At 48.2% G+C, this 27,902-nt stretch overlaps 4 protein-coding genes, 1 long non-coding RNA gene and 1 other non-coding gene across 11 annotated transcripts in view; 2 read left to right on the top strand and 4 right to left on the bottom strand.

Annotated features, from left to right (window-relative positions):
* Positions 1-3,128, bottom strand: part of KNL1 (kinetochore scaffold 1) — a 30,994-nt gene extending 27,866 nt beyond the window's left edge. Inside the window, exons 1-2 of one of the 2 annotated variants that reach the window (XM_037401722.1) lie at positions 2,988-3,128; positions 134-188 (exon numbers count right to left, since the gene is read on the bottom strand). In XM_037401722.1, the coding sequence (XP_037257619.1) occupies positions 134-168 (35 nt within the window). In that variant the 5' untranslated portion in view covers positions 169-188; positions 2,988-3,128. The remainder of the gene's footprint in view (positions 1-133; positions 189-2,987) is intronic. The other variant, XM_037401721.1, reaches the window with a different exon arrangement.
* A 360-nt stretch (positions 3,129-3,488) lies between these two features.
* Positions 3,489-3,570, top strand: TRNAS-GCU. The gene has a single exon. It is a non-coding gene; the product is annotated as a tRNA-Ser (tRNA).
* A 2,176-nt stretch (positions 3,571-5,746) lies between these two features.
* On the bottom strand, positions 5,747-10,200 carry RPUSD2 (RNA pseudouridine synthase domain containing 2). Its single transcript, XM_037401942.1, has 3 exons — positions 9,716-10,200; positions 9,003-9,299; positions 5,747-8,304 (listed from the first exon to the last, which is right to left on the bottom strand). The coding sequence occupies exons 1-3, from the start codon at positions 10,079-10,081 to the stop codon at positions 7,519-7,521; spliced, it is 1,449 nt and encodes a 482-aa protein (XP_037257839.1). The 5' UTR covers positions 10,082-10,200; the 3' UTR covers positions 5,747-7,518.
* A 201-nt stretch (positions 10,201-10,401) lies between these two features.
* Positions 10,402-16,439, bottom strand: LOC119154447 (protein-L-isoaspartate(D-aspartate) O-methyltransferase-like). The gene is made up of 9 exons (XM_037401948.1): positions 16,373-16,439; positions 15,865-15,998; positions 14,281-14,385; positions 13,723-13,754; positions 13,133-13,237; positions 12,381-12,501; positions 11,632-11,717; positions 11,216-11,385; positions 10,402-10,857 (listed from the first exon to the last, which is right to left on the bottom strand). Exons 2-9 carry the CDS (start codon positions 15,974-15,976, stop codon positions 10,845-10,847), a joined length of 744 nt encoding a protein of 247 aa, XP_037257845.1. The 5' UTR covers positions 15,977-15,998; positions 16,373-16,439; the 3' UTR covers positions 10,402-10,844.
* Positions 16,440-16,544: 105 nt separating this feature from the next.
* On the top strand, positions 16,545-22,773 carry CCDC32 (coiled-coil domain containing 32). Of its 5 annotated transcripts, none has more exons than XM_037401944.1 (4): positions 16,545-16,632; positions 16,997-17,246; positions 19,507-19,663; positions 21,513-22,773. In XM_037401944.1, exons 1-4 carry the CDS (start codon positions 16,594-16,596, stop codon positions 21,649-21,651), a joined length of 585 nt encoding a protein of 194 aa, XP_037257841.1. In that variant the 5' UTR covers positions 16,545-16,593; the 3' UTR covers positions 21,652-22,773. The 5 variants fall into 5 exon arrangements, with proteins under 5 accessions (XP_037257841.1, XP_037257840.1, XP_037257843.1 ...); XM_037401943.1 differs by having other exon boundaries at positions 16,611-16,669; XM_037401946.1 differs by having other exon boundaries at positions 16,632-16,713.
* Positions 22,315-27,389, bottom strand: LOC119154448. Its single transcript, XR_005106469.1, has 3 exons — positions 27,215-27,389; positions 25,606-26,128; positions 22,315-24,231 (listed from the first exon to the last, which is right to left on the bottom strand). It is a non-coding gene; the product is annotated as an uncharacterized LOC119154448 (long non-coding RNA).
* Between the last annotated feature and the right edge of the window lie 513 nt (positions 27,390-27,902).

Raw genomic sequence — 27,902 nt, 5'->3', positions numbered from 1 at the left:
CGTTCTTCTTCTTGCCAATGGAAAAACACATTCATTCAAGAGATGCTGAAGTGCACACTGAGATTAAGGAAATGTTTGTCTCTGAACATCAATATTTATATCACAATAGAATTCTTCAATGGTTTCAACTTACTTTTCCATGTTAGAGTCTACACAAATCTGGTCCATTTCTGAAGGATGTGCTTTTCCTATAAAATATAGTACCGAAATCCAAAAACATTAACAAACCTCAGTAAGAAAACTGCATAAAACCATGGCTAGATACTAGCCTTAGATGCTGCAATTTTTCTCTCCACCTTTCTCTAGTCACAGAAACACACTGAGGTATAAGAGGCCTCTCAAGTGCACATTTTCCTGCTATATAATCATATTGTAAAACAACTGTGCTAAGAGTCTTACCAGTTAGGTGCCCTTTCATTTTGAATTTAAGATTCTGATAACTGTTGGAGATAAATGTGATCAAACCTTATTATACAACACTAAGTTTGCTAGTTTTCTTTGACACACAAGACAATTTTTCAATCAATATTCTCTCACCCCAAGAATATCATATGTCAACGCAAAAAAAAAAAAACTCCTGCTAGCACAGAGAACAAGACTTATCAAAGGTTGCATAAGGGGATAAAATTAATTAACCCACACTGACAGGACACCAGTGCTAACACAGACTTAATATTGCCTAACATTTCTTGTAAACTGAAACAAAATTCAGGGCTTTGAATGCCAGACTAACATTCCTCATAACTTTAGTCTCCCACAGACCTGATAAAGACCATCAGAAAAATGTACCACAGGATGAACACTGTGAGATCAATACATGCAATTTTCTAGATTCCAGTGATGATCTTTATCTACATGCATCCCTCCATGAATAATTACACAAATTCTACTTACAGGAGAGCTCTAAACAATCTGACAGCATTTATCACATTACTTTATTCTCCCCTTGCTAAGCCTCAGCAAGCAACATTTTAAGAAAAAAACTTGTGTAAGCAAGGATTAAGTGATTTGTAAAACTAACAGTTACATTTTAAAATTAGAAACAGAGAGATCTGCACAGGACTACTCAGCTTTTGCATGTCACAGAATCACAGGCTCCCAGGTCTGCCGGGGGTTCTGGAGATAGTGCAGTCCACCCCCTGCTTAAAGCCACAGCAAATTGCTCAGGACAGCGTCTACTCCCATTTCTACTATCTCCAGAGGGGAAATGCCACAGCCCCTTCTGCACTACCTGTTCCATCTTCACTGCAATCGTTTCACCCCTTACGTTTAAATGGAATTTCTTGTATTTCAATTAGTGCCCATTACTTCTTGTTCCTTCATTAAATACAACTGAGAAGAGCCTGGCTCTGCCTTCTTTAAACCCTCTCATCGGGTATTCACACACACTGATAATTTCCCTCTGGTAAGCATCCACTGCTCTCCCTTGTCCACCAAGCCGGTTACCTGATTGTAGGTGATTTAAAGCACCAACTGACTCTTATTTTCCAAGCTAAAACTAAGCCTTATGTAGGAAAAAGAAAGCTTTAGATTTACCAAAATGCTAAATCACATTAAACACTATTGCATAGTGTTGGGATATTGCTCACAAGGCAGAGCAGACTTTGAATTATAGGGGAAGGGAAAAGGAACAATCTGCTCAGAAATACCAGTTTGCTCAAGGACCATGTTTCGGCAGGGCAAGAAAGCAGTGTGAGAAAGTTTACCCAATGGATTTCCCCACACACACACACTAAATTCCTTTGCTTAAACTGAAAAAAACCCCAACCCCACTATTTTGAAGACACCATTGCATGTGAAGGTATAACAAATAAAAGCCAGAAGAAAAGTTTTCCACAATGACATTGTACTTGTACACAGAAGCGGGCCTGCTGAAATGAACTTTATTAATTTCCTGTTTTATTTTTTACAGAAGAATTCCTCTTGCCAAAGAGGCAGCAGGTTTACATTAGCACCTGTCAAAATGGCAGCCAAGAGGCTCTGGCTTTCAGGGCCTGCAGCTCTCAGCAACAAAACCGTGACTGCTTTCAGGCAGGCATCCCAAGGGCGGCTCTCCAGCCCACAGCCCCAATGCGCTGGACATTAAGAACTGCTGCCCAGGATCAGATTAAACACAAAAAAAGAAGTGATACAAAGACAGCCGTACAGGTGCCTAGAGAAGAGCAGAAGAGCAGCGCATGGCTGTATGAAGAGTCCCTAGGAGTCTGCTGTTAGGCCTATTAATCTGAATTCATGTCCCAATGAACATGCTCAGCAGTCATTCTTTGAACCTGTGCACCTATCTTTGACCCAGCATATGGCAGCGAATTGAAATGCTCTGTTATTCTGTTTATGAAAAAGCATCTCTTTTTATTCTTACATTTGATAATTAAGTACCTCCCAGTTCCACGCTGTAAACAGGGAAGAATCACTCCAGAGGGTTTTTTTCGGTTCATTCATAATCTTACAAATGCTTATCCAAGCCCTCCTAGGTCTCCCCCCCACCTTTAAGAATAAGAATCTTTGCGATTCCCCTTTGTTCTGAGCGTTTCCCTCACGACCCCCGCGCTGGCCGTACCGCCCTGGCAGGGCCGGCAGCCCGGGAGCACCGTCTGGAACCGCCGCCAAGTGCCGGTTTATGCCTCGTTAGCACTTCGGCCGGTGTTTTCCCCAACCTGAACGGCTTCGTTCTGACCAAGACTGCCATTTATCGGCCGGTTTATCAGGCGATTCCTCTCACCTCCGAAGCGGTCGCCGACTCCAGCCTCCCCAGCTGAAATCTCCTCAGGTCCCGGCCCGAGGCCGCCCAGTCCCCTTCCACCGCCCTCCCGGCCCGCTCCTACCGGCACGGCCGGCCTCCGTCTCCCGCCGTTTGCGCGCCCTCCCCGCCGGGCCCGCCGCAGCGACAGCGCAACGGCCACCGCCTCAGCCGCTCCCGCGCTCCCCCGACCCGCCCTGCCCCCTCCTCGCCTCTTCCCGCTCCGGTCCCCGTCCCCAGCCGCCCTCACCTACTGCTGCGGTCGCAGGCCTCACGCCCGCTGCCGGTGGGGCCTTCCACCCTGCGCTCGGCCGCTGTTCCCCACGCCCCCCCCTCTCATCGGGCTAGGCCGTCGCCGCTTCGCTATTCAAATCTAACCGCCTGCCGGCGCGCCTGCGCCCTGCGCCGCGCCGCCGTTGTACGACAGAGTGGCGCTGTGGGGCGGCTGCCGTACAACATGGCGCCCCCTAGCGCTCCGTACAACATGGCGACCTCCGCGGGACCAGCCCGGTGCCTGCCATTTCAGCGTTGCCCCTCGCCGGCGCGCCCCGCAGCTGCAGCGGCGAGGCTGGAGAGGCGGAGGCCACTCGCACAGGGCTTCCCGGTCCCCGCGCGGTGGCCTCGCTGTGCGCCGTGTCAACGGCGGGCCGAGTAGCCGGCGCCATCTTGCAGGGAGAATGGCGGGAAGAAGAAGGCGCCGGGACCGGGCGACCTACTTCCCTATAGGCTGGGCGAGATTGAGTGTTATCGTGACGAGGTGGCCGAGTGGTTAAGGCGATGGACTGCTAATCCATTGTGCTCTGCACGCGTGGGTTCGAATCCCATCCTCGTCGAGAAACACGAATTTTTCTTCCCCGGTTTTTTTTTATTTTTGCTCACAGTTCTCAGGGGACCGAGGCGCTCCCGACCTGCCCCGGCCGCGGCCCCTAGCGCCAGCGAGCTCCTGCCCTCCCGCGGCAGCGCTCCGCGGGGAAGGGCGTGAGGGGAGGCGGCAGCGGGTTGGCCGCTCGGCGGGAACAGGCCCTACGCGGGGCCCGCGGCCCCTCGGGCTCCCGCCTCCCGGGGCCGAGCCTTTACCCCTTATGGAAGGGGAAGCGGAGGTGCCGCCCGGGACAGCGGCCCGGGTAATTGCGGTGTCACAGCCGTGGGCGTGCGGATCCCTCTGACTGTCCCCGGCCGTCCCACCGAGTGACCCCCAGGCTGGGCACAGACCCTTCCCAGTCCCCGGCCGTCCCACCGAGTGACCCCCAGGCCGGCACAGACCCTTCTGAGTGTCCCCAGCCATCCCACCGAGTGACCCCCAGGCTGGGCCACCCCGCCGCAGAGCTCTGGGTCAGGATTTGCAGGGCAAGGGGCTGAGGCAGCTCCCACCGAACCGATCCCGGTGCCTGGCTGGAATGACACCAAGTATTGCTTCAGGAAAAGACAACTATTGCACTTGGCCTTGCTTTTCATGAAGTGATGACAATTTAAAAAAGCATCAACTATTGAGGAGATACAGGAAAGCTTTTCCTGCCCAATCCATCAATAATTAACTTTTTTAAAAAGTGTTGAAGTGCAAGTTAATGCTGGGCAGAGCTCCCAGGGCACTGCCCTGCTCCCGCTCAAACACACCACACCAAGGGAAGGGGCTTCTCACCCCCTTGGCTGGAACAGCTCTGCCAGGCCTCAGGCATACGCTGCAGCGGTTTTGACAACGCTTAAATCCTCGTGGAAATTAGACTGTGCTAAATCCAGAGAATGGCCTTATCACAACTCTATAGTCTCTCCAATGGCACCTGTAACAGACCAGGAACAGTTAAAACACAGCTGGAAAAGTGTTATGGCGTGGAAGACTGGCATCTTGGTGATGACTTAGGGGTTAATTCTGGTCAGGCCTACACACAGTAAGTTCCCCCCCAGGGTTTGCCAGGAGGGTTTATTGTATAGACAAGCTGCTTTAGCTGCTGGTAAGATGCACATTCTCCCCCTCCTTTCCTGTAGCATAAAAAGATGTATCAAAATCAAACTGTACTAGAGAAAGGACTTCTTCCAGGACCTACACTCTGTATAGATAACTTCATGCCCACAACCACCTCACAGCCAGGACAGTTATTTACCTCAAACCTGATCTGAAATGGGAATTTATCACAAGGCATCTCTAACAGTAACATTTCCCCTATTAGCAAAATAGCAAACACCAACTTATGCATGTTTACAGCACGTGGTGGCTGGACACCAGCTCTGAAACAGAATAAAATGAAATACGATGGAATTGGTGGTAGGCTCCTCGTGAAATCAACCTTAAATTTTCATTGTTGAAAGTATCTTGAAAACAGAAGCCCCAGGGTTTCCTGACCTGCAAGGTGTGCCAATTAAAAGATGAAGTTATTATGCATAGCCAGAAAAAGGAAAAACACAGCACTGAGCTTCAGTTGCCACGTAAGGCGCTTCAGCCACCCGTCTCCATCTACTGGCACAAGTCAGTAAAATCTCTTTCAGAAGCTTATTTCTTAAGTAGGGAAGTAATAAAAAAACGAACACAACCCAAACCAACACCCCCCCCCACCCCCCGAAAATATAATTTGAGATACCTCAAAGTCTAATTCAAAACTGTTGCCCCAAAACCTACTACCTTTCCCTTGTGTCTAAAGCTAGCAACAGCTGCAGACACCCTTATTTATATACTGAAGGTGCCCAAGTTTCATTTATGAAATGAATATATTATGAAATACATATTTCAGTGCATGAAAAATCTGGATGACACTAGTTTTAGAGTTTAGCTTTCTCTTAAACACAGGAGACCTTTTATCTCCTTTGTTTAACAGGCTGTCTGTGGCTAAGTACTAGACCTGGCCTTAAAAATGATGGCAAGAAAAAAAATACCATCTGTGATTAAATCAGAATCATAAGAGGCCCTTGGCAGAATGTGGAAAAGCAAAGCTCAAGCTTGTGTCAACTTTTGCAGAAACATTCAACACATCAGCTAGATGATCCAGCGCAGAAAGAAGTCACTTGGCTACTTTGAGCTATTTTGGAAGAAGTAAAGCAGTGGTTTATTCTGTTTTGGTACACAAATCCTGGTCCTGGTAACATCAAGTGATTCTAGGAGCCTTGCCAAGGAGGAAGGTAGTCATCCCTGCAGGCTTGGCCAGCCCGAGGTCCCCAGCATCCCACTCAGACACCTGTGAAGCAGGCAGTTCTCCAGTACCCTGTGTGAAATGGGCAAACTTGTAATAAAAGATCTACACAGAAACCACATCCTGGGGGCCGGGGACCTGAGAAACAGCTAGAGCTCCCCAGAGCACAGACAGCACAAGGAGAGATCACCCGAGACTGGACCACACTCCAGCATGGCTGTTGCCACACTTGCTGAACGGTATCTGCTCCTCCGGACTTCTTTCTTCATCTTTTTTAAGGCTTCTTTAGTATTTTAGAAATGTAGGACACTGCATGCACCCTATGTAGCAACGGGTGTGGAGAGGTGGATATGGAGTGACAGGGCTAGAAACCACTGTCTGCAAACAGGACTGAAAAAACACGGCTCTTCCCAGGCCAAGGTTTGGATTGTCTGCAGCAGCCACCAGAGCTGGTCGGTGACACTGGTGACACATACAGGAAAGAGGGAAGAAAACAGAAAAAAAAGATTAAAAAGAACCTGAGACAGCAGAATTATAATAATGACCCTCCCAGAGGCCAAGAAACAACCACTGATGAAAATAAGAACTATAGTGATATTTATCACTCTGAAAACATATATTAATATAAGACGTATAAAAATTCTTCTGGTTCATAAAACAGCTTTTGTTTTTCTTTAAAGCTAATTGTCACACTAAAGTGGTATTAAAAACAATTCCACACCAATCAGAAAGAACCTGCCTACCTGCCTGCAGTATTTAAAAAATAATAATTAAAAAAATAGAAGTTCGCAGACTGACCTCTAATTCGGATTTTTGCTCAAGAATGAGGGTGTCTTCAATGAGACAGAAGGGATAGAGATCGACAGGTTCTCCGAAGAGAAGCCAGAGGCAGGAGATATGTCACAGAGGAAACAGCAGAACAAAAAGGCAACAAAGGTCTACTAAATCAGTCTATTTCTAAATCTCATAAAAACGTATAACCTGGGGACTAGTACCTCCAGAAATAGGCCCAATATAAAGGGATTAGTCCCTAGAGGTACTAACTTTAAATAAAGCAATTATTTGAATGAATACTGAAAGAGTAATTTCTAAACCAGGTCTGCCTTGCTGACAAACAGCACAAAATGGATCAGCTTCACAGTGCTTTGGTTTTACCTTATGGCGTTCTCAGTAATAATTTGAATTTTAAAATCAGTCTGACAGTAAAATACATTAAAAATAGTTTTCTGTATGACATGACATCCAGCATATTAAATGACTTCCCAGCAGCTCTTATTGTAAGACTCAAGGACATAGCAGGCCAGAAGAAAAATCAGTTGATGACCTTTAAGTGCATGCACTTAACTGTCTGTGTGGATAATTGACAGCAAACCCAGAACTCATTGAGGTGAAAGGCAACACTGCCTGTGATAAGTAAGTGTTTGCTGCCCTGAAGTGCTAGTTCGCTAAAGGGGCAGCATAAATCATGTTACAGCCCCATCTTCCTGCTCAACTTTTACAGCACCTGTTGGCAGGCAGGTCAGTTCTCCAGCCCAAACAATCCCACCCCATCTCAAGTCACAGGCAGTTTGTTCACCTCAACCACACTGAAAAAAATAAATCTTAGGTCTTTATAAAATGCTGTCCTGGCCAGCAATGTCTGTAGGCGTCAGATGTCCTCAGTCATTCCTCCCAGTCCTCCATTGCCCACTCAGGCATCTTGGAGCAATACTCAAACTCTGCTCCCTTATAGCGCAAGGCATGTAGGTACATCACTAGCTCCTTGGGAGATGGGTCCTGCCTCGTAATTTTACACTCTGCACACAAAGGGTCCTTCTCTTCTGAACTCTCTTCTCTCATTTGCCCATCCTGATTCTCATGTGAACTGAGTTCTGTCTTCTTTTCAGGCGTTTCCAGGTCGGTGTTGGAGCTGAGTGGACAATCTGCTATGTCATTTCTCTTGGGATCCATAGCATCCATGGCAGGGCAGGAGTTCTCAGGGTCAGCCTGCGCAGACTTGGCACAGTCACTTGAACTACCACAGTCTTTATGTTCAGCATTGGAGTTCAAGTCCTCCTCCAAAATACCCAAGATATCCAGGCTTTGTTTGGAGCGATGCTCCTCTACTAGTGCCTTAAGGAGTTCTTCATCTGTTTTATCGATCTTGCCACCTTTCCCTCTGTCGGGGCCCCAGGCTTCCATATTATAGATGGGGTCGTTGACAATAGGATGCCCCAAATACTGCAAATGGACCCGGATCTGGTGCGTGCGGCCAGTATGTGGAAGACATTTGACTACGCTGGTCTTGCCATTGTAACTGAGTCTCTGGAAGATGGTTTTGCAGAATTTCCCTTTGGGGTCCACGCGGCACACTCCCACCTTGTAAGAAACAACCAGTATGGGCTCCTCACAGACCACTTCGTGTTCTGGAAACTCCCCCAACACACGACAGACATACTCCTTTTCCAGCTATGGGAAGACACAAGAGTAACTCTTAGAAAAAAAGAACAGAAAACTGTCTCTGTCCTAACTACACTTGGGTCCCATACTAGCTACTCCTCTTCAGAGAAATACTTTTGCAGGCAACACAACTGAACAGGAAGAAAAATAAAATAAAATCAACTATTTAAAGGCAAATTTCTCTCAAGCTTTCCTCGACTAGTTAAGAACTCAAGAACACAGGGGCCTGGCCTGTTTTCCTCATAGTAAATTCCAGAGCCATCTCTCAGCAGCCTTTGGTTTGACACAAATCCTGGAAGCCAGGACCCTACTGCTATGGTTCTTTCTGTTTGCGTCAAGAGCCACTGGAAAAGTGAGACAAAACTTCTAAAGCTTTTAAAAATGAAAAAGTATTAGATGACCTATACATGTCCACTTACAAATAAAACTGCTTTCTAGTTGTTTTGCGTAATCCCACCCAGTTTACACAGTGTGTTAGGGAAGGAGATCCCTTTCAATCTAATATTACCAAAATCAATTAAATTTTTACTCAGTCATTTTCTCTTGCTGCCTCTCATGCTTAATATAATCAGCACAGTAGCATGCCACAAGCTGTTTGGGGAACTTGCCAAGGCTACACCAGAAGTCTGGCTGCCTTTGGACCCAGCCTGTGTCAAGAAGATACCATGCCAGAGACTCCAAAAACTACTGCAGCCCTGAGCTCTCACCTGTCTCTCCCGAACCTGCTCATCGATCCTCTTGGACACCTCTGCAGTCTTGGCAAACATAAGTACTCCCGAGGTCATGCGATCGAGTCGGTGGATGGTATGCAACTCCTTTAGATCATGCTCTTTGCCTAGGATGAAGATGACCGTGTTGTGACGAAACCTGCCACAGGGGTGTACCGGCAAAGAGGAGGGTTTGTCCACAACCACCACCTCGTTGTCCTCCACCAAGATCTGGATGGGCTGGGCAGTCACTGGCGGCTCATGGCGATGCACCGTATTCCTAAGAAAATCGTTATTCTGCAAGACAGAGAGATAATTGGTGTGAATCCAGCCTGCATAGACATCCCGCCTGGCCACACGCAAGGGGGGCTTGATATTTCGGGGAGATTTGAGAGCCCTGTTGTCCTGGAGCTTAGGATTTAGCATGACAACTGTGCACATCGCTGTTTCAAGTTTGATGGCCTGCCTTAAGCCCATCTCTGTGCCTCACTCCTTCCTGGGGGGCTGAGCAGGGAGCCGTGGGGCATGCCGGCTCTGCGCAGGGCCTGGGGTCTGCGTACTCCTGACCCCGCTGGGCTTAAGGATTCCCCAGGATACCGATTCCCCCAGATCACCGCAGGCTTCAGCAGGCTCACAGGGCTCCCGGCCCCTGGCTCCAGCCTCCCCTGGCACACCGGGCTCCCGGTGGTCCCAGCCCCGGCGAGGATGCCCACCTTGAGCACGATGTCCAGGTCGCGCACGGGCTCCTCGTTGAGGCGGAGGCGGCCGGCGCGGGCGGCGGCGCGGTAATAGGCGAGGGGCTGGGCGCGGAACTCGGTGCTGAAGACCTGCAGGAGGCTGCGGCCCACCCAGCGGCCCTTGCAGTAGGTGCAGAAATCGAAGTAGTAGGGCCGCACTTTGCGCAGGCCGCCCTCGAAGTAGTAGGTGGTCTCGGCGAAGTGCGCCGCGCCGAAGCTCACCCCCGTGCTCAGCTTTCGCGGCGGCGGCACGTAGCGCTCCCCGACCGCCAGCCGCCGCTTCTTCGGCGCCGGCGCCGCTTCCTCTTTATCGCCGCTGGGGCCGGGGCCCGGCTCCGCCATGCCGCGGTGCGGAGGGGGAAGGGGCGGCCGCGGTGGCCAGGCCCCGCTCCGCGCCAGCCGGTACAGCCGCGCTGCCCACACCGCGCCGCCAGCGCGCGCCGTGACGCAATGACGCGGCGCCAGGCGCTGCGGCCAATCGCCGCCAGGCCACGCCCCCCCGCCCTCGCGCGGCCGGTCGCTCGCGCCCCTGGGTCCCTGCAGGGCCGAGCACCAATGGGAGTGGGAAGGGCGCATGAGGGAGCAGCCAAGTGAGCAGGGTTTTCCTTAGGCCCCCAAATTCTCGGCATTGCTACCAGAGATTAAGTTAATTGAGGCAAAACACGAAGAGAACATGCTTTTGTAATTAAACTTTGACAAATCAGGGTACATTGCTGCTCCAGAACAGTAACTGTGTCTTATTTTCTCAAAGCATTAGGCAGAGTAGTCAATATTAAAGGGTATATTTTAGCCAAGGTTTAAGAATTCCTGTCTGCTTTTGGAATTCTCTGTGAACAGCTGTTATCTATAGCTTATCAGAGCTGGAGTTACCTGGATCCATTCACTCTCTGGGAGCAGGCATGGCCCCGAGAGCCTCCCCTGGGCCTGCTGCTGGAGAAACACCTTTTCTCCATCCCTCGTCAGGAGCCCTGCTAAGGCACCGCCTGCCTTTTGCAGGCACGTCCACCGATAAAGCTGCCGTTCAACAGGCAAAACCATACAGGCCATCTACAGCCACAAGTCCCATTCGTGAGCTTTCTGAGGTCACTTTAGAGATATTCATCCATCAGAATTCATCCCTGAGGCAAAGAAAAACCAACAGTTACTATTTGTGGCCTTCAGCAACAGAATCAACACGGCTATGGTGTTTATGAAAGTGCACAGGCTCCGGGGGGGGAGGGGGGGAAAGGCTCAAGTCCTCAGTCTGCAAGCCCTATCTACTAGAAGATAAATCCTGCCCTCCTGCTGCACCTTACCACAGCCAAGCCTCTTTCTTCATATTCTCTCTTTTTTTTTTTTTTTTGTTGTTTTTTTGTTTTACAAACAGCATCTGCTAGGAATCCAGGACTCTGTCAGTAAAGCCAGCAGTCAAGGAGAGCAAGCTCACAGAGGCAGCTGTGAGGAAGAAGCGTTCCTCAAGGGAGAGGAATTTTTTACCGAGGCCACTGCTTTTCCTTATCTGTCAGAGGAACATAGATCACACCCATCAGTTGCGTTTCGATGATCTGCCCATCGCTGGTTTTGTCATACTGCATCAGAACTTGGTTTGCACCTTCAGGACCAACAGGCAATATTAACCGGCCTCCTGGCTTCAATTCATTCAGCAACTGGCAAGCAGACAAATCACAATCAGCAGAGCCAAAAAAACCCAGACAAGAGAAATAAGCCACACTGTGAAGGTCACACCACCTCAAAAAGCACAAACTGGCCAGCTCAACATAAAACAGAGAAAAAGAAGCTTCCAGTGGTTCCTTAATTATTAGTTTGGGGTTTGGGTTTTGGTGGGGGTTTTTTTCTACAGCTACCGAGGCAGGCAGCCCATAGCAACAAACATCCAGCATGCTCACTCTTACCTCCTTTGGTACGGTTGCTGCTGCTGCTCCCACATGAATGGCATCATAAGGAGCCTCTTCAGGGTATCCCTGCCTGCCATCTCCAACTACAGGAGGAAAAAGCATGCAGAAGAGACTTCTGTTCTGATAAATCCACACAAAAATAATCCTTCCTATATCCTTTCAATTATAATCTAGGCAATGAAAAATTCATAACGAGATTGTGACAGCAATTTGAATTCCCAAATCAGAGCACTGACTTGTCAGCTCAAAACGTAGCATTAGTTTATTTTTTGAAAAGGGGGAGAGATTTCTGGAACTGAGCCATGCTAGAAGAAGGCACAGCCAAAGCCAGGAGGGCTTTGCAGTAACACAGCAGAGCTTTGTGCAAGGCTTGAGATTCCAGATACAGGGAAAGCTGACTCAAGTTATCCTCACAAAAAAACCAAACCCACCCATTCAGATCAACTAAAACCCAGACATGGTACAGCCACTCTCCTCTGAAGGCAGTCTTTACTGAGTTAAGACAGTCTCTACATACTTAGAAGTAAGGTGTGTGATAAGACTGCCTGTAACATTAAATACTACTTGTTTACACTGCAGTGTTCAGGTCAGCGTGGCACGGTGCTTACTTAGCAGTGGTTTCTGCTAACACCATGGCAAGCATCACCACCAACTGGAACAACTGCTTCAAGGAGCGGAGCTCTGCAGGCAGCCAGAGCTAATGCATTCACAGGAGAGAACATGCACCAGGATCCCAGAGTGCTCACCCACAAGCTTTACACGGCCAGAGCTAAGCAAAGTCGGATCATCTTCTTGGACGTTTCTGATGGATTCATGTACCAGCTCTTTAATGTGCTCTACACCCACAGCTTTCCCTGTTGGGCCCATCTAAACAGAAAAACAGCAGAGAAACACCTACATGGTACAGAGGTGTATTTTACAGGGCAACTTACTGCAGGGATTGGAGAATTTCCAGGAAGAAACTTAAGAGCAGAGTTTCTGAACAAGAGCTGCAAATACTCTACCCCCTTGTTTTTAAGGCTGAGTAGCCCCACTTATATTAGCTACTTGAGGGATACACAGACACTGCCTACAGGGATTCCTGGTAACCTTCCATTTCCAAAGAAAGAATTCTTTGGTAGAATTAGCAGCTTCCATGGCAGGGCCAGTTCTTGGCTAAGTAACCTCCTGAGAAGAGTAACTTGACCAGCTTTCTAGCACTTCACAGCAAATAATTCCAGGAGTTTAGAAAACAAAGAAACAGACTGTGACTACTTAGGAAGCAAACTAAGAAGAACCTACAATGGACTTGCACAGTAGAGTAACACATTCCTCTCGATCTGAACTGGGTTAACACACAAAATATCTCATGGCAGGTACAGCATCCCTTTAGTTTCCAAAAATGACTGTATCTGGTTTTACTGCCTCCCCCTCTCCCAACAGAAAGCCCGTGCTGGCTATGGCAAGCTACCCACCCTGATGCACCTCACCAGCTAGAAACAGAGTCCTGCAAGCTTACCATCCGGGCAAAGCACGCTGTAAGGTATCCGCTTCCAGATCCAACATCCAGCGCTTTGGCACCTTCCACAAGCTGATCCTTTAGCAATTCCAGTGCATGGGCATGCTGTGCAGACCACAAGAAGGTGCGAAACATCCATTTTAGTTTCCTCTCCTAAAACCTGCTCTAAGCAATTATCTGCTCCGATTTAAACAGCACACCTGCACACCTGGCATTTTGTCTGACATTCAGAGTGAAAATCAAGTGTTTGATCTGGAAAATCTTTTTGCAGAACAGCATATAGGAAAAGGTTCAGTAACAAGCTGTGAAGCATCAGGAATAAAGGTCTCATGCAAAGAAAGGACAACATTAATGGTTAGCCTCAGTTGCATGGAATTCCTATCTATGCACACTTTTAAAGTAACTTAAGAGTGTTTACAGCAAACTTCTTAAAAAGAAAAAAAGCTTCAGATATATGGTGCCTAAAGAAGCAAGCATGATACTCATGTCCATGGGATCTGTTTATCTTTCTACTTTAGTATTTAAGAAAAATTAAAAATGGCAAACAAAATTTCCTCCATTTCTGCTAAAAGTGAAAAGTTTCCTCTTACCATATGTGGTGCACTGATTGTAGCCTTGTATCCTAGAAGGAAACCGGCGACAAATGCGATAAAGAAACGGCAATTAAAATTACCAATAGGCACAGTTCCCCATTCTCCCCCACTTCCCCTAAAAATAAAAAAGCGTACTTATATGCTACACTAAAGCACTTCACCGACTTAAAATCTCATTCCATGGGATTGCTAAGGAGCACAAGGCTGCACAGTGCTGCGTCTCCCAGGCGTTCCAGCCCCCAGCTCATTCATCAAAACACCCCACGGCTCTCACAGCCTGCGCTCGCTTCCGCTCCCTGAGCAAGACTCAGTAATCAATGAACATTTTGAACCTGGAAAAGCTGCATTGTTCATTCCTCTGGATCCCACAGCTGAAATACGGATGGGGTTTGCTGTGCTTGACCCATCATAAAACTCAGCCACTGTTCTGGGGAGAGAGCACCTGGCACAGAAAACACAGACCTGCCAAGCCATCGCACATGCCCCCATCAGCATGACAAGCACAGTCAACAGGCACACTGTAAAAGCAGTCATACTTTGCCTTAAGTTACTCACCAATAGATTGAGGAGAATCCATGTATGGGAAATATTTGATGTAGTGACCTCTGTCAGTAGCCAATAGCACATCAAAGACTCGCTGGGATTTAATTATCCCTTTTTCTGGGAGAAGAAGAAAAACAGAGAGAGAAAGGACTCAAATCCTCAGTACTGTAGCAAGAGGAGATTTGGAAGGGAGGAGTACATTCAGGCAGTTAGCAGAACCAGGAGAATTCAACCTTAATAAGTGATCAGGGAAGGGACAGAAAACCGCGGATAGAAGTACAACTCTTTCAGTTTCTGCTACCCAAACTGAAATCATGTATGGTCCCAGGCCACCAGCCCAGCCTCTCTCGGAGGATGGTGACTTACGCCCCCAACGTTTCCGGGCCTGCCAAACGTAATGAATAATAAATTGAGTCACGATTTCTCTCCTGAAAGCTGAGACTCTGGTTCAGGTTTCAGGAACACTGGCACAGTGAGCAAAATAAAGTCAAGAGCAATGACTGCAGAAACATTCAACATCCCTTCACATCTCATCACTGAGGGAACTCCTACAGGGAAAAATCAGCTTTAGCAGCAGGGGAAATTCCAAGCTATTTTGCAGTGTGTTCCAGCCCACTGTCCTGAGCAGAGTGGGGGCACCAAGCAACACTCCAGTCCCAGGGCATCCCGCTGGAGGCACATCCCAGTCTGCCAGGCTCAGCATCTACACGCCAGAGCAGTGCCACGGGCTGCAGCATTTTAAAAAGTGCCATGCATTTACCATCCCAGAGGAGTGGAAGGAAGGCTGTGGATAGTCTTTCCTGCCACTGCTGGCGTAACATCTTTTATCTAATTATAAATAGAACCAGTTCAGACTGGGACAAATCAGAGAATGATCACAGATGGAAGGGAGCTCTGCAGATCATCTAGTCCAGCTCCCTGCTAAAGCAGGTTCACCTACAACAGGTTGCACAGATGTGCATCCAGGTGGGTTTTGAATGTCTCCAGAGAAGGAGACCACACAGCCTCTCTGGGCAGCCTCTTCCAGGGCTCTGTCAGTCTCAAGGCAAAGAAGTTCTTCCTTAGATTCAGCTGAAACATCCTCTGTTGCAGTTTGTGCCCGTTGCCCCTTGTCTGGTGGCTGGGCATCACTGAAAAGACCCTGGCCCCATCCTCCTGACACTTGCCCTTAAGATGTCTGTGGATATTGATAAGATCCCCTCTCAGTCTTCTCTTGTCCAGGCTGAACAGCCCCAGCTCTCTCAGCCTTTCCTCATCGGGGAGATGCTCCAGTCCCCTCACCATCTTTGTAGTCTTTGCTGGACCCCCTCCAACAGTTCCCTGTCTCTCTGGAACTGGGGAGCCCAGAGCTGGACACAGCCCCGCAGCCACAGCCTCCCCAGGGCAGAGTAGAGGGGCAGGACCACCTCCCTCGGGCCCATTTGGCCACGCTCCTAAGCACTGAAATTCAGGCGATATTAACGCCAACAGTGCAGAACGAGCAGCACCACTGCTCAAATCACCGTGTAACAACACTGACCATCCTTACAGCAAGCGCCAACCGGCTCCACCGGCAGCGGCGAGAAGTGCCCGGCGGGGGACGGTGCCGGTACTCACTGTAGAGGTTGTTGACCAGCTCCGGGTGTGTTTTCCCGCTGGAAGTCCAGGCCATGGTCCTGGCGAGGAGCAGCCCCATGAGCAGCGCGGTGCTGGGCAGCAGGCAGCTCATCCCAGGGACGGCCGGCGGCCGGCTACGAGCGCAGGCTCAGCACCGGCGCTCTGACGGGGACCCCGGACCGAGCCCCCCGCCCCAACGCGCCTGGCCCGGGCTGCGCGGGGTCAGCACCGCGGGCTCAGCACAGGCGATGTCCCAGGAGCTGGCTGCGGCCGGGGAGGGGACAGCCCACCGCGGCGGGGGGGACAGGGCCGGCGGTGACGGGCGGCAGCTCCCGGGGAAGGCCGCGGCGGAGCCGGCAAAGGAGCGCGCCCAGGCCCCCTCGCCCGCCTCGCTAGGGAGAGCGGCAGGGCACGGGCACGGCCTGCAGCAGGCTCCAGGCCGTCCGCTCCCCGCCGGGGACCCGCGCCCACACCAGCCCCCCCGAGCGGCCCCGGTCCCGGCACCGACCGCGCAGCCGCGCTAGACCCCCCGCGGCCCGCCGCCAGGTGTAACGGTTCCTGCCGCCTCCCCCCACGAAAACTTCCGCCCTTTGCCAAGATGGCGCCGCAACGGCTTCAGCCTCCCTCACGCATCCCGCCCATTCCCCGCCCTCCGCTGGGCGACGAGCCAATAGGCGCCCTCTCCCCGCAGGGACAGCGCGGCGATTGGCCAGATCCACAGAGCAATCGATGTCCGGTGAGAAGCCGTTGCGGCGTCCCATGTTTACGGTGCGGACGGCTGCAGCGGTGGCGGTGGCCGAGGCGGGTGCGGGGATCGGGTCGGCAGCCGGAGCGGCCTCTCCGTGTCCCGTCCGTGTCTCCGAGGAGGCGGCTGGGGCGGCCCCGGGGAGCGGCGGTGACAGGGGCCGCCGGGGTAGGCGGGGGGGGGGCCGCGCGGCCTGCCCCCCTGAGGGCCCGCTGGGTCTGTGGGTGTAAATGCGACACACTGGAGCGTGTCATCGCTCCCCGGAGGGGGTCACGCCTCCCGTGGGATGAGAGGGCCCTGAAACCTCTGGTGATGTGACCTAGGGAGGGCAGTGGCCTGGCAGAGGGTTCGCTGCTTGGTGTTCATCAGTTATTGCCTCCACCTCAGGACTTCACCATGAGAATGATCGAGAGCGTCGACTCCGCGGTCACCAGGTCCAGCGAGGATCTCTGGGCTGAGATCTGTTCGTGTCTGCCACGTCCCGACCAGAAGGATGCCAGCGATGCTTTTACAGACTCCTTCATGGATTCCTATGCTGATGGAGGAAGCCAGGGTGGCGGATCAGGTGGCTCTTCCCAAACAAACCTGAAGCCCTGGGCACCCCTGAACGATTCAGAAGTGTACTTGGCTTCCTTAGGTGAGTGCCTGGTTAGGCTCGATTCTGCCATTCGCATAGGTGCTTGGGACAGCCACGGTGCTGACTATGCAGCTGAGGTGACGGTGCTGACAGCTCTGGTTGGAAAGTTGTCATGCAACAACTTAAACTCCTTTACTGCAAGTGCATTAATGCAAATGAGAAGCACGGTCATAGCCTCTTCAGCTATGCTGCAGAAAGGAACTTTTTATCAAGTACAAAACAAAGAATTTGGGGTTTCCCCAAAAAATAAGTGGGATAGGGACACCGCTGTTTTTTCACTGAAGAACGTGTAGTTGCCCTGTGGTTGACCTGAGGAGGGGAGATGCATTCTGAACTCTAATACTATAGATCCAAGGTGGTTTTGTGTTACCAGTATTTGCCTCGATCCTTTTATGGAGTCTCAGCTGATGCTTCTGAGTGCAAAGAGGAAAGTCAGATTCCTTTCTGTGACCTGTTTTCTGGTTGGAGAGGAGGGGGACGGGTATGGGAAAGACAGCTCTGATGCCTTCCCAAATCATGCCTGCTGGAATCTGTATTTTGAGATGACAGATCATGCAGATTTTCTTGGGGTGACTGCTTCTCTTAATTCCTGCTTTAACCTATAAAGCCATAAACTGATTTGGAACAGTGTGACAGCTGATAGAAACACTTGCTACGACAGATGATAAGGTTACCGGTACTGGAGCTAACATCCTAGCACCACTAAGTGCTGCAGTCTTTAGCTGTAAGGCCATAGAATTTGTCACCCCGTTGTAAATATTTTGTACTCCCTTCAGAGGCCTCATTGCAATCAACAGCATCCAACCCAGGAAGGACGCTTCTGTTGCCTGTTAGGAGGAAGCTTTGGGGTTCCCCTGCTCTCCAGCAGTTGGACTGCTACTCCTTCGGCTCGTAGCAAAATATTCCATCTTTACAGTTCTTCTTTTCCCCTTCCTTCCATCCTGTGGAGCTATTTTTACCTTGGGTCAGTTTGTAACCTGGTTTGCAGTGCAGCCCCACGCATACTTGGCTTGGCTTGCATAGGAGGCTGCATACAGAAACAGGCCAGGAGGAAAGGGTGGCAGAAGTGGCTTTTTAAGCTTTCATTTCTGCTGGAGCTTACATCTTGCCTTACTTGCCATTTTAGACTACATAGTGTACTATGAAGTAATAGAGTTCTTAGTATCAGATCAAGGGTGCCACAGCGACAAGGCAAAAATTAACTCTTCTGGTGTTAATTACTGCTGCAGTTCCAACTTGTTAAAAAAAATGCCCGTGGATTTAGTTTTACAAGCAGGCTTCAGACTAGATCTGTGTGTTTTCTCACAACCAGGATGAAAGCATAACAGTAGCACAAAGTTTCTCCTGTATATTCTGGCTAGGTCAACAGAAATAAACCTGCTCTATGTTTGTACCTGGCTAGGATTAGTGGTTGTGAAATCCTAGCATCAGCCTGGCTGTGTGTTTGGACAGATATGATAGTTCAAGTCTTCTGAATTGCTAGGGCCAGAGACTTTTGGTGACAGCTCAATTCCACGACACAAGACAACCTCCAGAAAGCTTAACAGGTGGGCAACAGTGTTGTGAACTAGCGCAGTTCAACTAGCGACATGCTTTTCAGTAAAAAGTGTGATTACAAGTCAATACCTGAGCCAGTTTAAGGAGGAAACTATTATAATGGGATTTTGTGACCAGAGGAATTAACAAAATTTGCTTTCCTGTAGCTTTGTGTCTTGTAGTTGGATTACCCTGCGTCTGGTAAGGAGGTGCTTTTCATCGTCCCCTGTGGCAGATGAACTCACAATATCACATTCTTTTATGAGATAACTGACCAATAATACTGCTGCACTCACATTTTTTTCCCCCCTCAGTTAGGGCATTATTTGGATTCACACTGCAATTGGTGTGATTTATATTCCGTGCCAATTTGCATGGAAATTGTGGGAACTAAATGGCTGTGAGAGCCGTACCCTCCTGTGTGACTTCATGGAAACTGAACAGTGTGTGTGCAAGTTATTAAAACTTAAAAATGGGTAGAGTTGACTGATGGCATAAACCTTACTTCCTTCAGAAACATCGCCTAAAAAATATCATCTTGTATACATACAAGAAATGCAGTCATGCAGACTTGAAATACAGGGGGGGAAATTACTTTTAAAATATGACTTAGTTTTGAAAAGTTAATTTAAATTTTTTGATAAAGAAGTCCAGATACTTCTTTTCTTCCTTTTTGGAAAAACACAGTAAAGATAATGAAGACCCTTCCTTTGGCTCTTCACAGAGAGAAGACTGATGAGAATTAAAGGCTTGTCTCAGGAGGTGACCTCCAAGGATATGCTGCGCACTCTCTCCCAGGCTAAGAAGGAATGCTGGGACAGGTTTCTGCAGGAGAAGTTTGAGTCTGAATTTTATGTAGAGGGACATGACTCTGATGAGAGGTAATAAGCAAATTGATGAGAAGGAATTACCACTTAACTTGTTGGCAAACAGACTTCATTTCTTAAAAACTAAAATAAGGTTTTGTCAGGACTTGTGATAGGGCATTGTGACAAAAATATCACTGCAACTCGGTAATGCTGTCACAGGCTCTCTGAAAGAGTTTGACTTTTCTAGTACCATTTGCATCGTACTAGAGGGGAACACACAGAGCACATTGGGTTTGAATTTTCAGTGCTGTTCACTGATTTTTGCATCCCTTAAACTGAGGGGATCCAGTGTGGAAACAACTGGATTCTACTTGATAATTTCCCTTGTCACATGTGGGGTAGGGAAGGAGTGGAGTGAAGGGGGGGATGTCTGATGTGTCTCAGATTGCTTTTACTAAGCTTTAGCTTTAAAAGCAAACCCCAGGCCATTCCCTGCATCTGGTAAGGTCCCAGATAAGCACTGCTTCAGACAGAAGTGGGATTTGACGTTCGTTACAGGGTTGGTACCAGTCCTGAGATTAGATTTCCTGAGCAGTTCCCTCTTCCATGCCTCTCCTACAATGCTCGTGCACTCTCACCCATTACCCTTTTACAGATGATGTATGAATTAAGATGAGAGTCCTTTTCTTTAGCAGTCTCACATTCCAAATCACTTATAATGCTCTCCATATTTCTTTTCTGAACTGTCATTTTTCATGACTGCTTCTAGCTGTAAAGATTATTTTTCTCCCTTGAAGAAAATCTACTTAAGTTAGTTTGGGAGTCTAAAGTATGAAAAATAATCCATGTTCATAAGGAGTTTTTAGATTCTTTCTTTGACCAGTTAACTTCAATATGATTTATATTTAAAACTTTTGTAGACATATGTGCTCTTTCTACTGTTTTTAGAGGCTAGGGATGTTATCCATGAAAGGATTTTCTTCCCTAGAATTTGACTATGAAGTTGGAGATAACTCCTGAATGGTGACAAAGTCTTTGATACTCACCCACCAACGTAATTAAACGAACCTTAACTTTTAAGCAATCAGATAATTTCAAGGACATTACCAAGGGAAATTCTGCTTTTGTAAAAGAGCAAGTTAATTTTGTTGTGGCAGTATTAACGACTTGAATCCCACTTCTAGAAGATGAGCATACACACAGAGGCATACATTTAAGAATTATAATAAAGTTCTAGGGTTATAGCCAGCATTTAAGCAAAGACGGGGGTAGATCTGTTCTGGTCAGATCAGTTATTGTGAGAGAGACTGTAAGACAGCAATTACGCTAGTATATAAACATCTATAGAATCCATAGTGGGGTTAGCATTCTAGAATGTAAGCCCACTGCCTTTTTCTTCTTTAATCTTCTGGAGTTATTAATGGTCACACATTTTTAGATGTGCTTCCTGTTCTGGTTTTGTTCCCCTCCCTTCCCCACTATGTTTCCTAATCTTCATCACAAATAGGCAGTTTGTGGGGTTTGGTCAGTTGGTTTGTTTTAACGCCAGTTTTTTTACTTCCAGCCCAGAAAGCTGGAAATTGAATTTTAGTCTTTGGCTACACAGACAGACTAGTACTTCAAGAATGTAAAGGCTGATGTACCCGCTGAGGATTATTTTTATCAAGAAAAATTGGAGCGTAAAACTCTTATAACCATAGTTTTAAAAGACCCACTTTAGCAGAATGTCTTTGTAGAATGAAAGACTCTGCTTGCTCTCTGGCACATGGATCAGCCTTGTGACAGACCTTACCTGTGGCAACAGGAATACCTATGGAGGTGCAACAAATATATATGGGGGATTTTCCTGACACTGTTTTCATACCTTCCTGTGAGGCTTTGTTGCTCTTTTGTTTCACTTCGTGTCTTTGTTTTCCCTCAGCACGCTAGAACATCTAAAGCGATGGCTACAACCAGATAAAGTGGCAATCAGTACTGAGGAGGTACAGTACCTCATCCCTCCAGAATCTCAGCCAGAGAAGCAGGAGACTGAGGCGGAACCTCCAGCTGCTGAGCAGTGAGATATGCACCATCCACACCGCAGCGCTGCTTCGTGTCCAAACCCTGATGATGTTGTACCCAGTGGTAGTAATAATGGGGGGAGGTGGGGAGGGCAAAAGCACACACCAAAAAAACCCAGCTCTGGACCTCCAGAGATAGTGACTGACATTTGTTATGGACAAGAGTGGAACACCTGTGACTCAGCACACGCTGAACTGAAATTTTACTTTGATCTTCTTCCCAGCCTGTAGCAACCTAATCATTCCAGTATGTGAATTGTTTGTAATTCATCAGGAGACATACTAAACACAACAAAGCAGTTGTTCAGAAGCATCAGAAAACATAATGATCTAGAATAGAACAGATAAAACCACTGAATCAGTTTTTCTTCCTGTCTTGTACCTTTTTTATTACGCAGTTGGGCATTTTTTTTTCTTTCCTGCAAAGTCCACTATTTAAGTCTGAGCTGGCTCTGAGCTGTGCCTGAAGGAAGACAGATATTTTTCTCATACGTGGATTTGGAACCCTAAAGGAAGCTATCATTGTAGTCATTAAATTGATGGTATCATTGCCATTGTAACTATTTTAACATTCCTGTCTACATACTGTACCATCCTACAGCATCCCACTTCATTGGCTGAACTCTGTACTCTCTATTATAGAATAGGCTGGAGGGGGAGTACTTTTTTTCTCATGTTGGTCATTTTGTACCTGTTCTTTATCTCCTTCAGCCTCTCCAAAAGAGGTTTAGGTGAGATTCTCTTACCAGGAAACGAAGAGCGATAACCAGGGAAGCTACAAATACCTTGTTTTCATCACAGACTTGCATAGAATTACCTGATTTGAAATATGTTTGATTATTTAAATGTTGTTCATCCTGTTTAACTCAGCAGAGGGTTATTTCCCATTACTAATCAAAGAATCTGTAATCATATACTTGTGTAAGACTGATTCTTCTTTAACTTGTGCTTTCTGTCTTGGCATTGACACTGAAGGTCGATAGAGGGAAGCAGCAGACATCTTCTGTCCAATAAAGCTTGTTAAGACAGAAATTGTAGGGGTAGTTCTAGTCGCTCATGCATGCATACTAGATTCATACCATGTTCATTATGTATCTGTATGAAAATACATTTTTAAAAGTAGCTTCTTGATAGACCTTCCTTGTTTTCTGTCTCTGTACAACTACAAATGGTGCTATTCTCTCGCTCACTGACAGCTGTTGTTCTGTTGGTGCTTCTCCTTCAGTGCTGTGACTCAGTGTTTGTTTCCATCATCTGCTTTATGGGTATAACCACCCACCCCGGCTCACTGTTCACAAAACAGTCACACACTTAATTCTCCATTAGAACAAACACCTTTTTTTTTTTTTAAGGCTTGAGAAATACAGTGAATTACCTGAATGTCAGCAAGTCTTGTGTCTTGTTGGAGGGTGGGTTTTGTCATCTTTTAATATATCTTTAAAAATAAGTCCACTTTTCTGTACAGTGCTGTAAATACCTCTCAGCTGTGATGTCAAACTATAACAGAGATAGTTCTGAGTGTTTACTAGAGAGGGTACGTACAGAGAGATGCAGTTTCTCTGTCTGTACCCACGCTATGTCGTAGTTAATATATTTCCTTCTTGTGATTAGCCAACGACTGTGAAGATGCTTTACATTGTTTTGTCTATTCCTGTTAAAGCTATCTAAAAAATGTATTCAAAATAACTCTACTGAAACACAGTGCACAGAACCTAGCATCTCCTCTAGGGAAGGGACCTTAGACAGAGTAACTTTCACCATTTCATTTTTAGAAACAGCTCAGGAGCCCAAGGAAAGGGTCTGCGGAAGAGTTGTCCAGATACAGAATCAGCTGAGGTCTTTGAAATTGCACTGATACTCTGGCAAGACACACGCAGGTCCTTTGCTGGTAATTTACCTGTCACCTGCCTGTACAGATGACTGAAGGATGAGAAGATCGTCCGCCTTGATTTGTCCAAAATCCCAGCTACTCTGAGTAGCTCCTTCTGCGGGAGGCTCTGTTCAAACACAGCAGGCAGGGCAGCTAGTTTGACCTGTTGTGTTTGTAAAGCACACTGCCACGACGGCAGGGAGTCAGTCCTATCGCTGCGCATGGTGAGCAGCCACCGATCATCGGATCCGGGGACTTTCAGTAAAAAAAGACCAGAATAAATCAGTACCAAGCAGGATGGAGGCCAGAAGGTCAAACAAATGCTTTATGCTGAAGGAAGAGGAAAGAACTAGTGGTGGTCATTTCAATGGGCAATTGAAGAGACCTTCACGAACAGCCGCATCCAGTTCCAACAGGGAGGCTCTGTCCCCGAGGGCTGTGCCAGCTGCCCTGCAAGCAGCACCATGCCTGTGTTGCCCAAGGGTTGGTTGGTGGTGCAGTGCTGGCTTTACTGGCTCTGGTACGTCCAGGAAAGCTGAATGCGCTCAGGCCAGCGTAGCGTGGTTCTGCTCGGTTGTCATGCAGGCCACAAGCCAGGCAGGAACACCCGTTTGCTCAGTTTGTGGCTGCTGACTGGTAATGTCAGCACAAGACAGAAAATTAGGTCCTGAAGCACTTGCAGCATCATCTTTTCAGCAAGAGAATCAAACCTGCCAAAGCGCATATAGATTGGCATTTAATTAGAGACTGCCTTCAGATCAAGCAGCAGATCCAGCCTCATCAGTTTGCAGGCTTGCTCCAAAGGCTGCCTGACTCAAGTGCAACTGGGATGTCAACAGCAGAACTGAAAGACCTGACCTATCTGCCTCAGAACAAACAAAAGATTTTTTTAAAAGCTATTTTATAAGCACACAAGCTACTTTTTATCTAGTTTCAATCTAACCACAAGTTTACTGTCTAGGAACATTTACACTTGAGTAGCCTAACCCTCTGTGTCAAGGAAAGGGACAAGACTGAAGGCACTGACAGTGCAGGGGTGTTTAGAAGAAGAAGCTGGGAGCTTTCACATGGTGGACACTGACCCCGAAGAAATCAGACTTGACTGGGTCTGTACTTAAATCCACCATAAGAGTAGCAAGAACACCTCTGTTAAAACCCTCAAAAACCTTAAAAACTCTGAATACACAAAGAAGCGTGATGCGTCTGGGCAGTGTTGCACTTGGTGGTGATGCTGATGTGGTTTAACTAGCAAGGACTTGACTTCCAAGTATTACGGTTTGTTCTAGGAAAACTGTTTAGCTCCTATGAATCAGAGTAACTCTTGCTGGTACAAGCAGCATTTTCACTAGGGATTTTGTTGTTGTTGTTCATACAGCAACACCAGCCTTCCTATATGTGGAAATAATTTCTGTGCTGGGAGATGCCCCAGTCTAAACAGAAAGATGAGCAATTGATAACAGCATAGTAATAGGGGGAAAGCAAACCATCAGGAGGGGCAGACGGGGCCGCAGTAGTGGTGCCTGAAAGTGTCATGTCCAGACTATTATGCAGAAGCAAAAATCTGCTGCCAAATACAGAAGATGATTTTCCAGGTGTGGGAAACTAGTAATCACAAAAGAGATGTTAGCTGCATTTGAGTTTGTTCCTTTTAAAGACAATTCTTTACCCTTTTCTCTGCATGAAACAGTATTTCTCTACCCCCTTAAACTTCCCAGGGAGCTGGATCACGGCCATGTTGTAACACATCAGCATCATCAAGCTGCCAGTAATTTGTTTTCCAGATGGGGCAGAGTAAAGTGAAATCTGAGACAATCTGACGGGTGCCTTGTCTGAGCAGTGAGGGCCATGGAGGCCATCGCTGCAAATATTACCAGCCAGGACAGCCGGGCTAGTGGCACGTCAGGCAGCAAGGAAAGGCCTGGGAGGAGGAAAAGGGGAGTGGAAAACAAGTGCCGCAAAGCACTTTTTTGTTGAAATCAGCACCTAAACTAGTGAGCAACTAAGAAAAAACAAATCAGGCAACCGCTGAGGCTGATTAGTGTCACTGTGGAATATAATCAGCTGTAAACGTTCATTAAACATACCTGTCAAGCACACGCCAATGCAGAAAATTAGCCCATGCTGGGATTCACACATATCCGTGGGAAGATGAGCACGGGCAGCTGCCTCCAGCGGCACGACCATGCACGTCAGGGTCGGCTCCGTTTGTCTGTGCTTGACGTGGATAAACGTGCTCATGGCAGTCTGATCCTCCCCGTGCTCTCCCAAGAACTGACACCCACCCATACAGGGCAAAATACAGTGGTTCACCGTGTACTTGCACCGGTGAAATCAATCTGATTGAGGCATGAGTTGGCAGCACCGTGTAATGATGCTGAGAATATTTCATCCTGCTTTTTAATTGACAGGCTCTCTAGGATCTCAGGTTAGGAAAAACTGCAACCTGCTGTGGGAGGAAGGTCTGCACCGGGATTGCTGTTTTGCAGAAAAGGTGATGAAGCCTGGTGTTGTCAGAGGTGGCTCTGGGTCGTCCTGTTCTGGCTGTTCTCTGGTGGTGTCTTGCAGATGCTGGAACCTGTGGTTATTTGTAAAAGCCAACCTGGTGACCTATGCAGAAAGAAAAGGATAAAAGCACAGCAAATGCTGATTCCTGGTCATCTGTATGGGGTAGGATAGACACCGGCATGCCATAGCAGAAGCTTCAAGCACCGATGCTTCAAGAAGCATCACCAGCTCACAGCTCAGGGATCAGCGGGGTGGGTTGCAGCTTCTGAATCCATCACTTGTATCCTTTCAGAGACAAAGCCCCTCGTGTGGGGCAATATGAGCTTTGGAATAAGAGTGACTTATCCTATAGGGTCTGGAAGCAGTAAAGATGAGGTTAGAAAAGGCTTTTTCTGATAAGCTATCTGATAAGATAAACATGTGCAGAGGGAAAAGCTCCCAGTGTCGCTCCGGGTTGCCTTGGCCATGGTGCAGCCGGCGCTGGGGGAAGGCTCTGGCTGACTGGGGCTGGACGTGCCTCTGTCCCAGCCACCCAGCGATTCATTATTGTGTTGTCATCTTCAAACTCCATCACTCATCTCAAATGATCTTTTAAGTGCCTTCTGCTTTCCTTATCAGATTGTGCTGCTGTTTAAAATTAACAGCAGCTCTCGGCCAGGCTGTGTTAGGGAGACAAAGATGATTTTTTTCCTGCTGATTATTTGGCAGCATGAGTACTCACCTCTGAAGTTTGCTCTCAGCCAGGTTTAATAACGCTGACCCACATCCATCCGACTGAGACAAATGAACAGCCTTCTCTCACCAAAAGTCATAATTTTACAGAACTTCTAGGATTGGTCTGACAGTTTCCGTTCCTCTTACCCCAGAAAATTCCAGTGGATGATGAAGATTGTTTTTAATTTTCCCTTATTTAAGTAAGCTATGAAGGAAAAGATGAAAATATCTTGCATGTGGAATCAGAGGCTTCTAAAGAAAACAGCTGATGGGCAGTAACCTGCCTTGGCTCTGGTAGCCAGGTATCTTGGCCACATTAAATAACAAGCAACCCTGTTCCTGTACACTCCCTTATGATGGGGCACACAGTAATTAATACAACTCACTTCAAAGGGATGCCTGTGGAGAAGCCAACATTTGTTTTTTCTTCTAAAGGAGAAAGAAAAAAAAGAAAAAATTAAAAATTACACTCACATGATAGCTGGCCCTGGCTCCCCTTTGCCTTTGGGGCAATTCTGCTTCATTTCCCAGCAGTGGAAAGCAAGCCTTGGGGAGCGGCTGGACACCAGGAGCGCCCAGTACCTTTTGAGTTGGTGGTACTGGCTCTGCTCCCAGCCGGCTGGGACCCTGCCCTGGCTTGGGTTTTTTCTTCTCCACTAGGAAATAAAATGCAAAAATGGCGTTTTTCTTCCCCCATCCCGTGGCTGCGGGATGGAGGCAGTTCCCCAGCGCCCCTTGCTCTCCCCACCTGGCCCTTGCTGGCGCCTTGGCTGGAGCCGCTCGGTTTTGGGGACAGGCTGGTGCTGGTGCGCACTGGGGGTTCAGCTCCGTGGGGCACACGCTGTACCACACACCTGTGCCCCGCACCTCCCTGATGGCTGGACCGCGCTCGCCCCGTGGCTGGGTGCCCACCGACCCATAGCTGGACCACCCTCACCCCGCCTTGCCCTTGCCCCACAGCCGTGAGCACCCCGTGGCTGGGTGCCCACCGCCCTGCAGCTGGGCCACCCCTGTTGCACGGCCGCCCGGACCCTACGGCCGGGTCCTCCCTCGCCCCCCGCTGCCCTCAGCCCCCTCCCGGGACCCCCGACGGGGCGGCCGCTGTCTGTGCCCGGGAGCTCCGCGTGGTCCCTGCGTCCGCCCGCCCCGTCCCCTCCTCGCC

The sequence above is a fragment of the Falco rusticolus genome, chromosome 10, assembly GCF_015220075.1.
Source record: "Falco rusticolus isolate bFalRus1 chromosome 10, bFalRus1.pri, whole genome shotgun sequence".
Classification (NCBI taxonomy): Eukaryota; Metazoa; Chordata; class Aves; order Falconiformes; family Falconidae; genus Falco; species Falco rusticolus.
The sequence above is the reverse complement of the archived record's forward strand: the minus strand, read 5'-3'. Positions and strand labels throughout refer to the sequence as shown.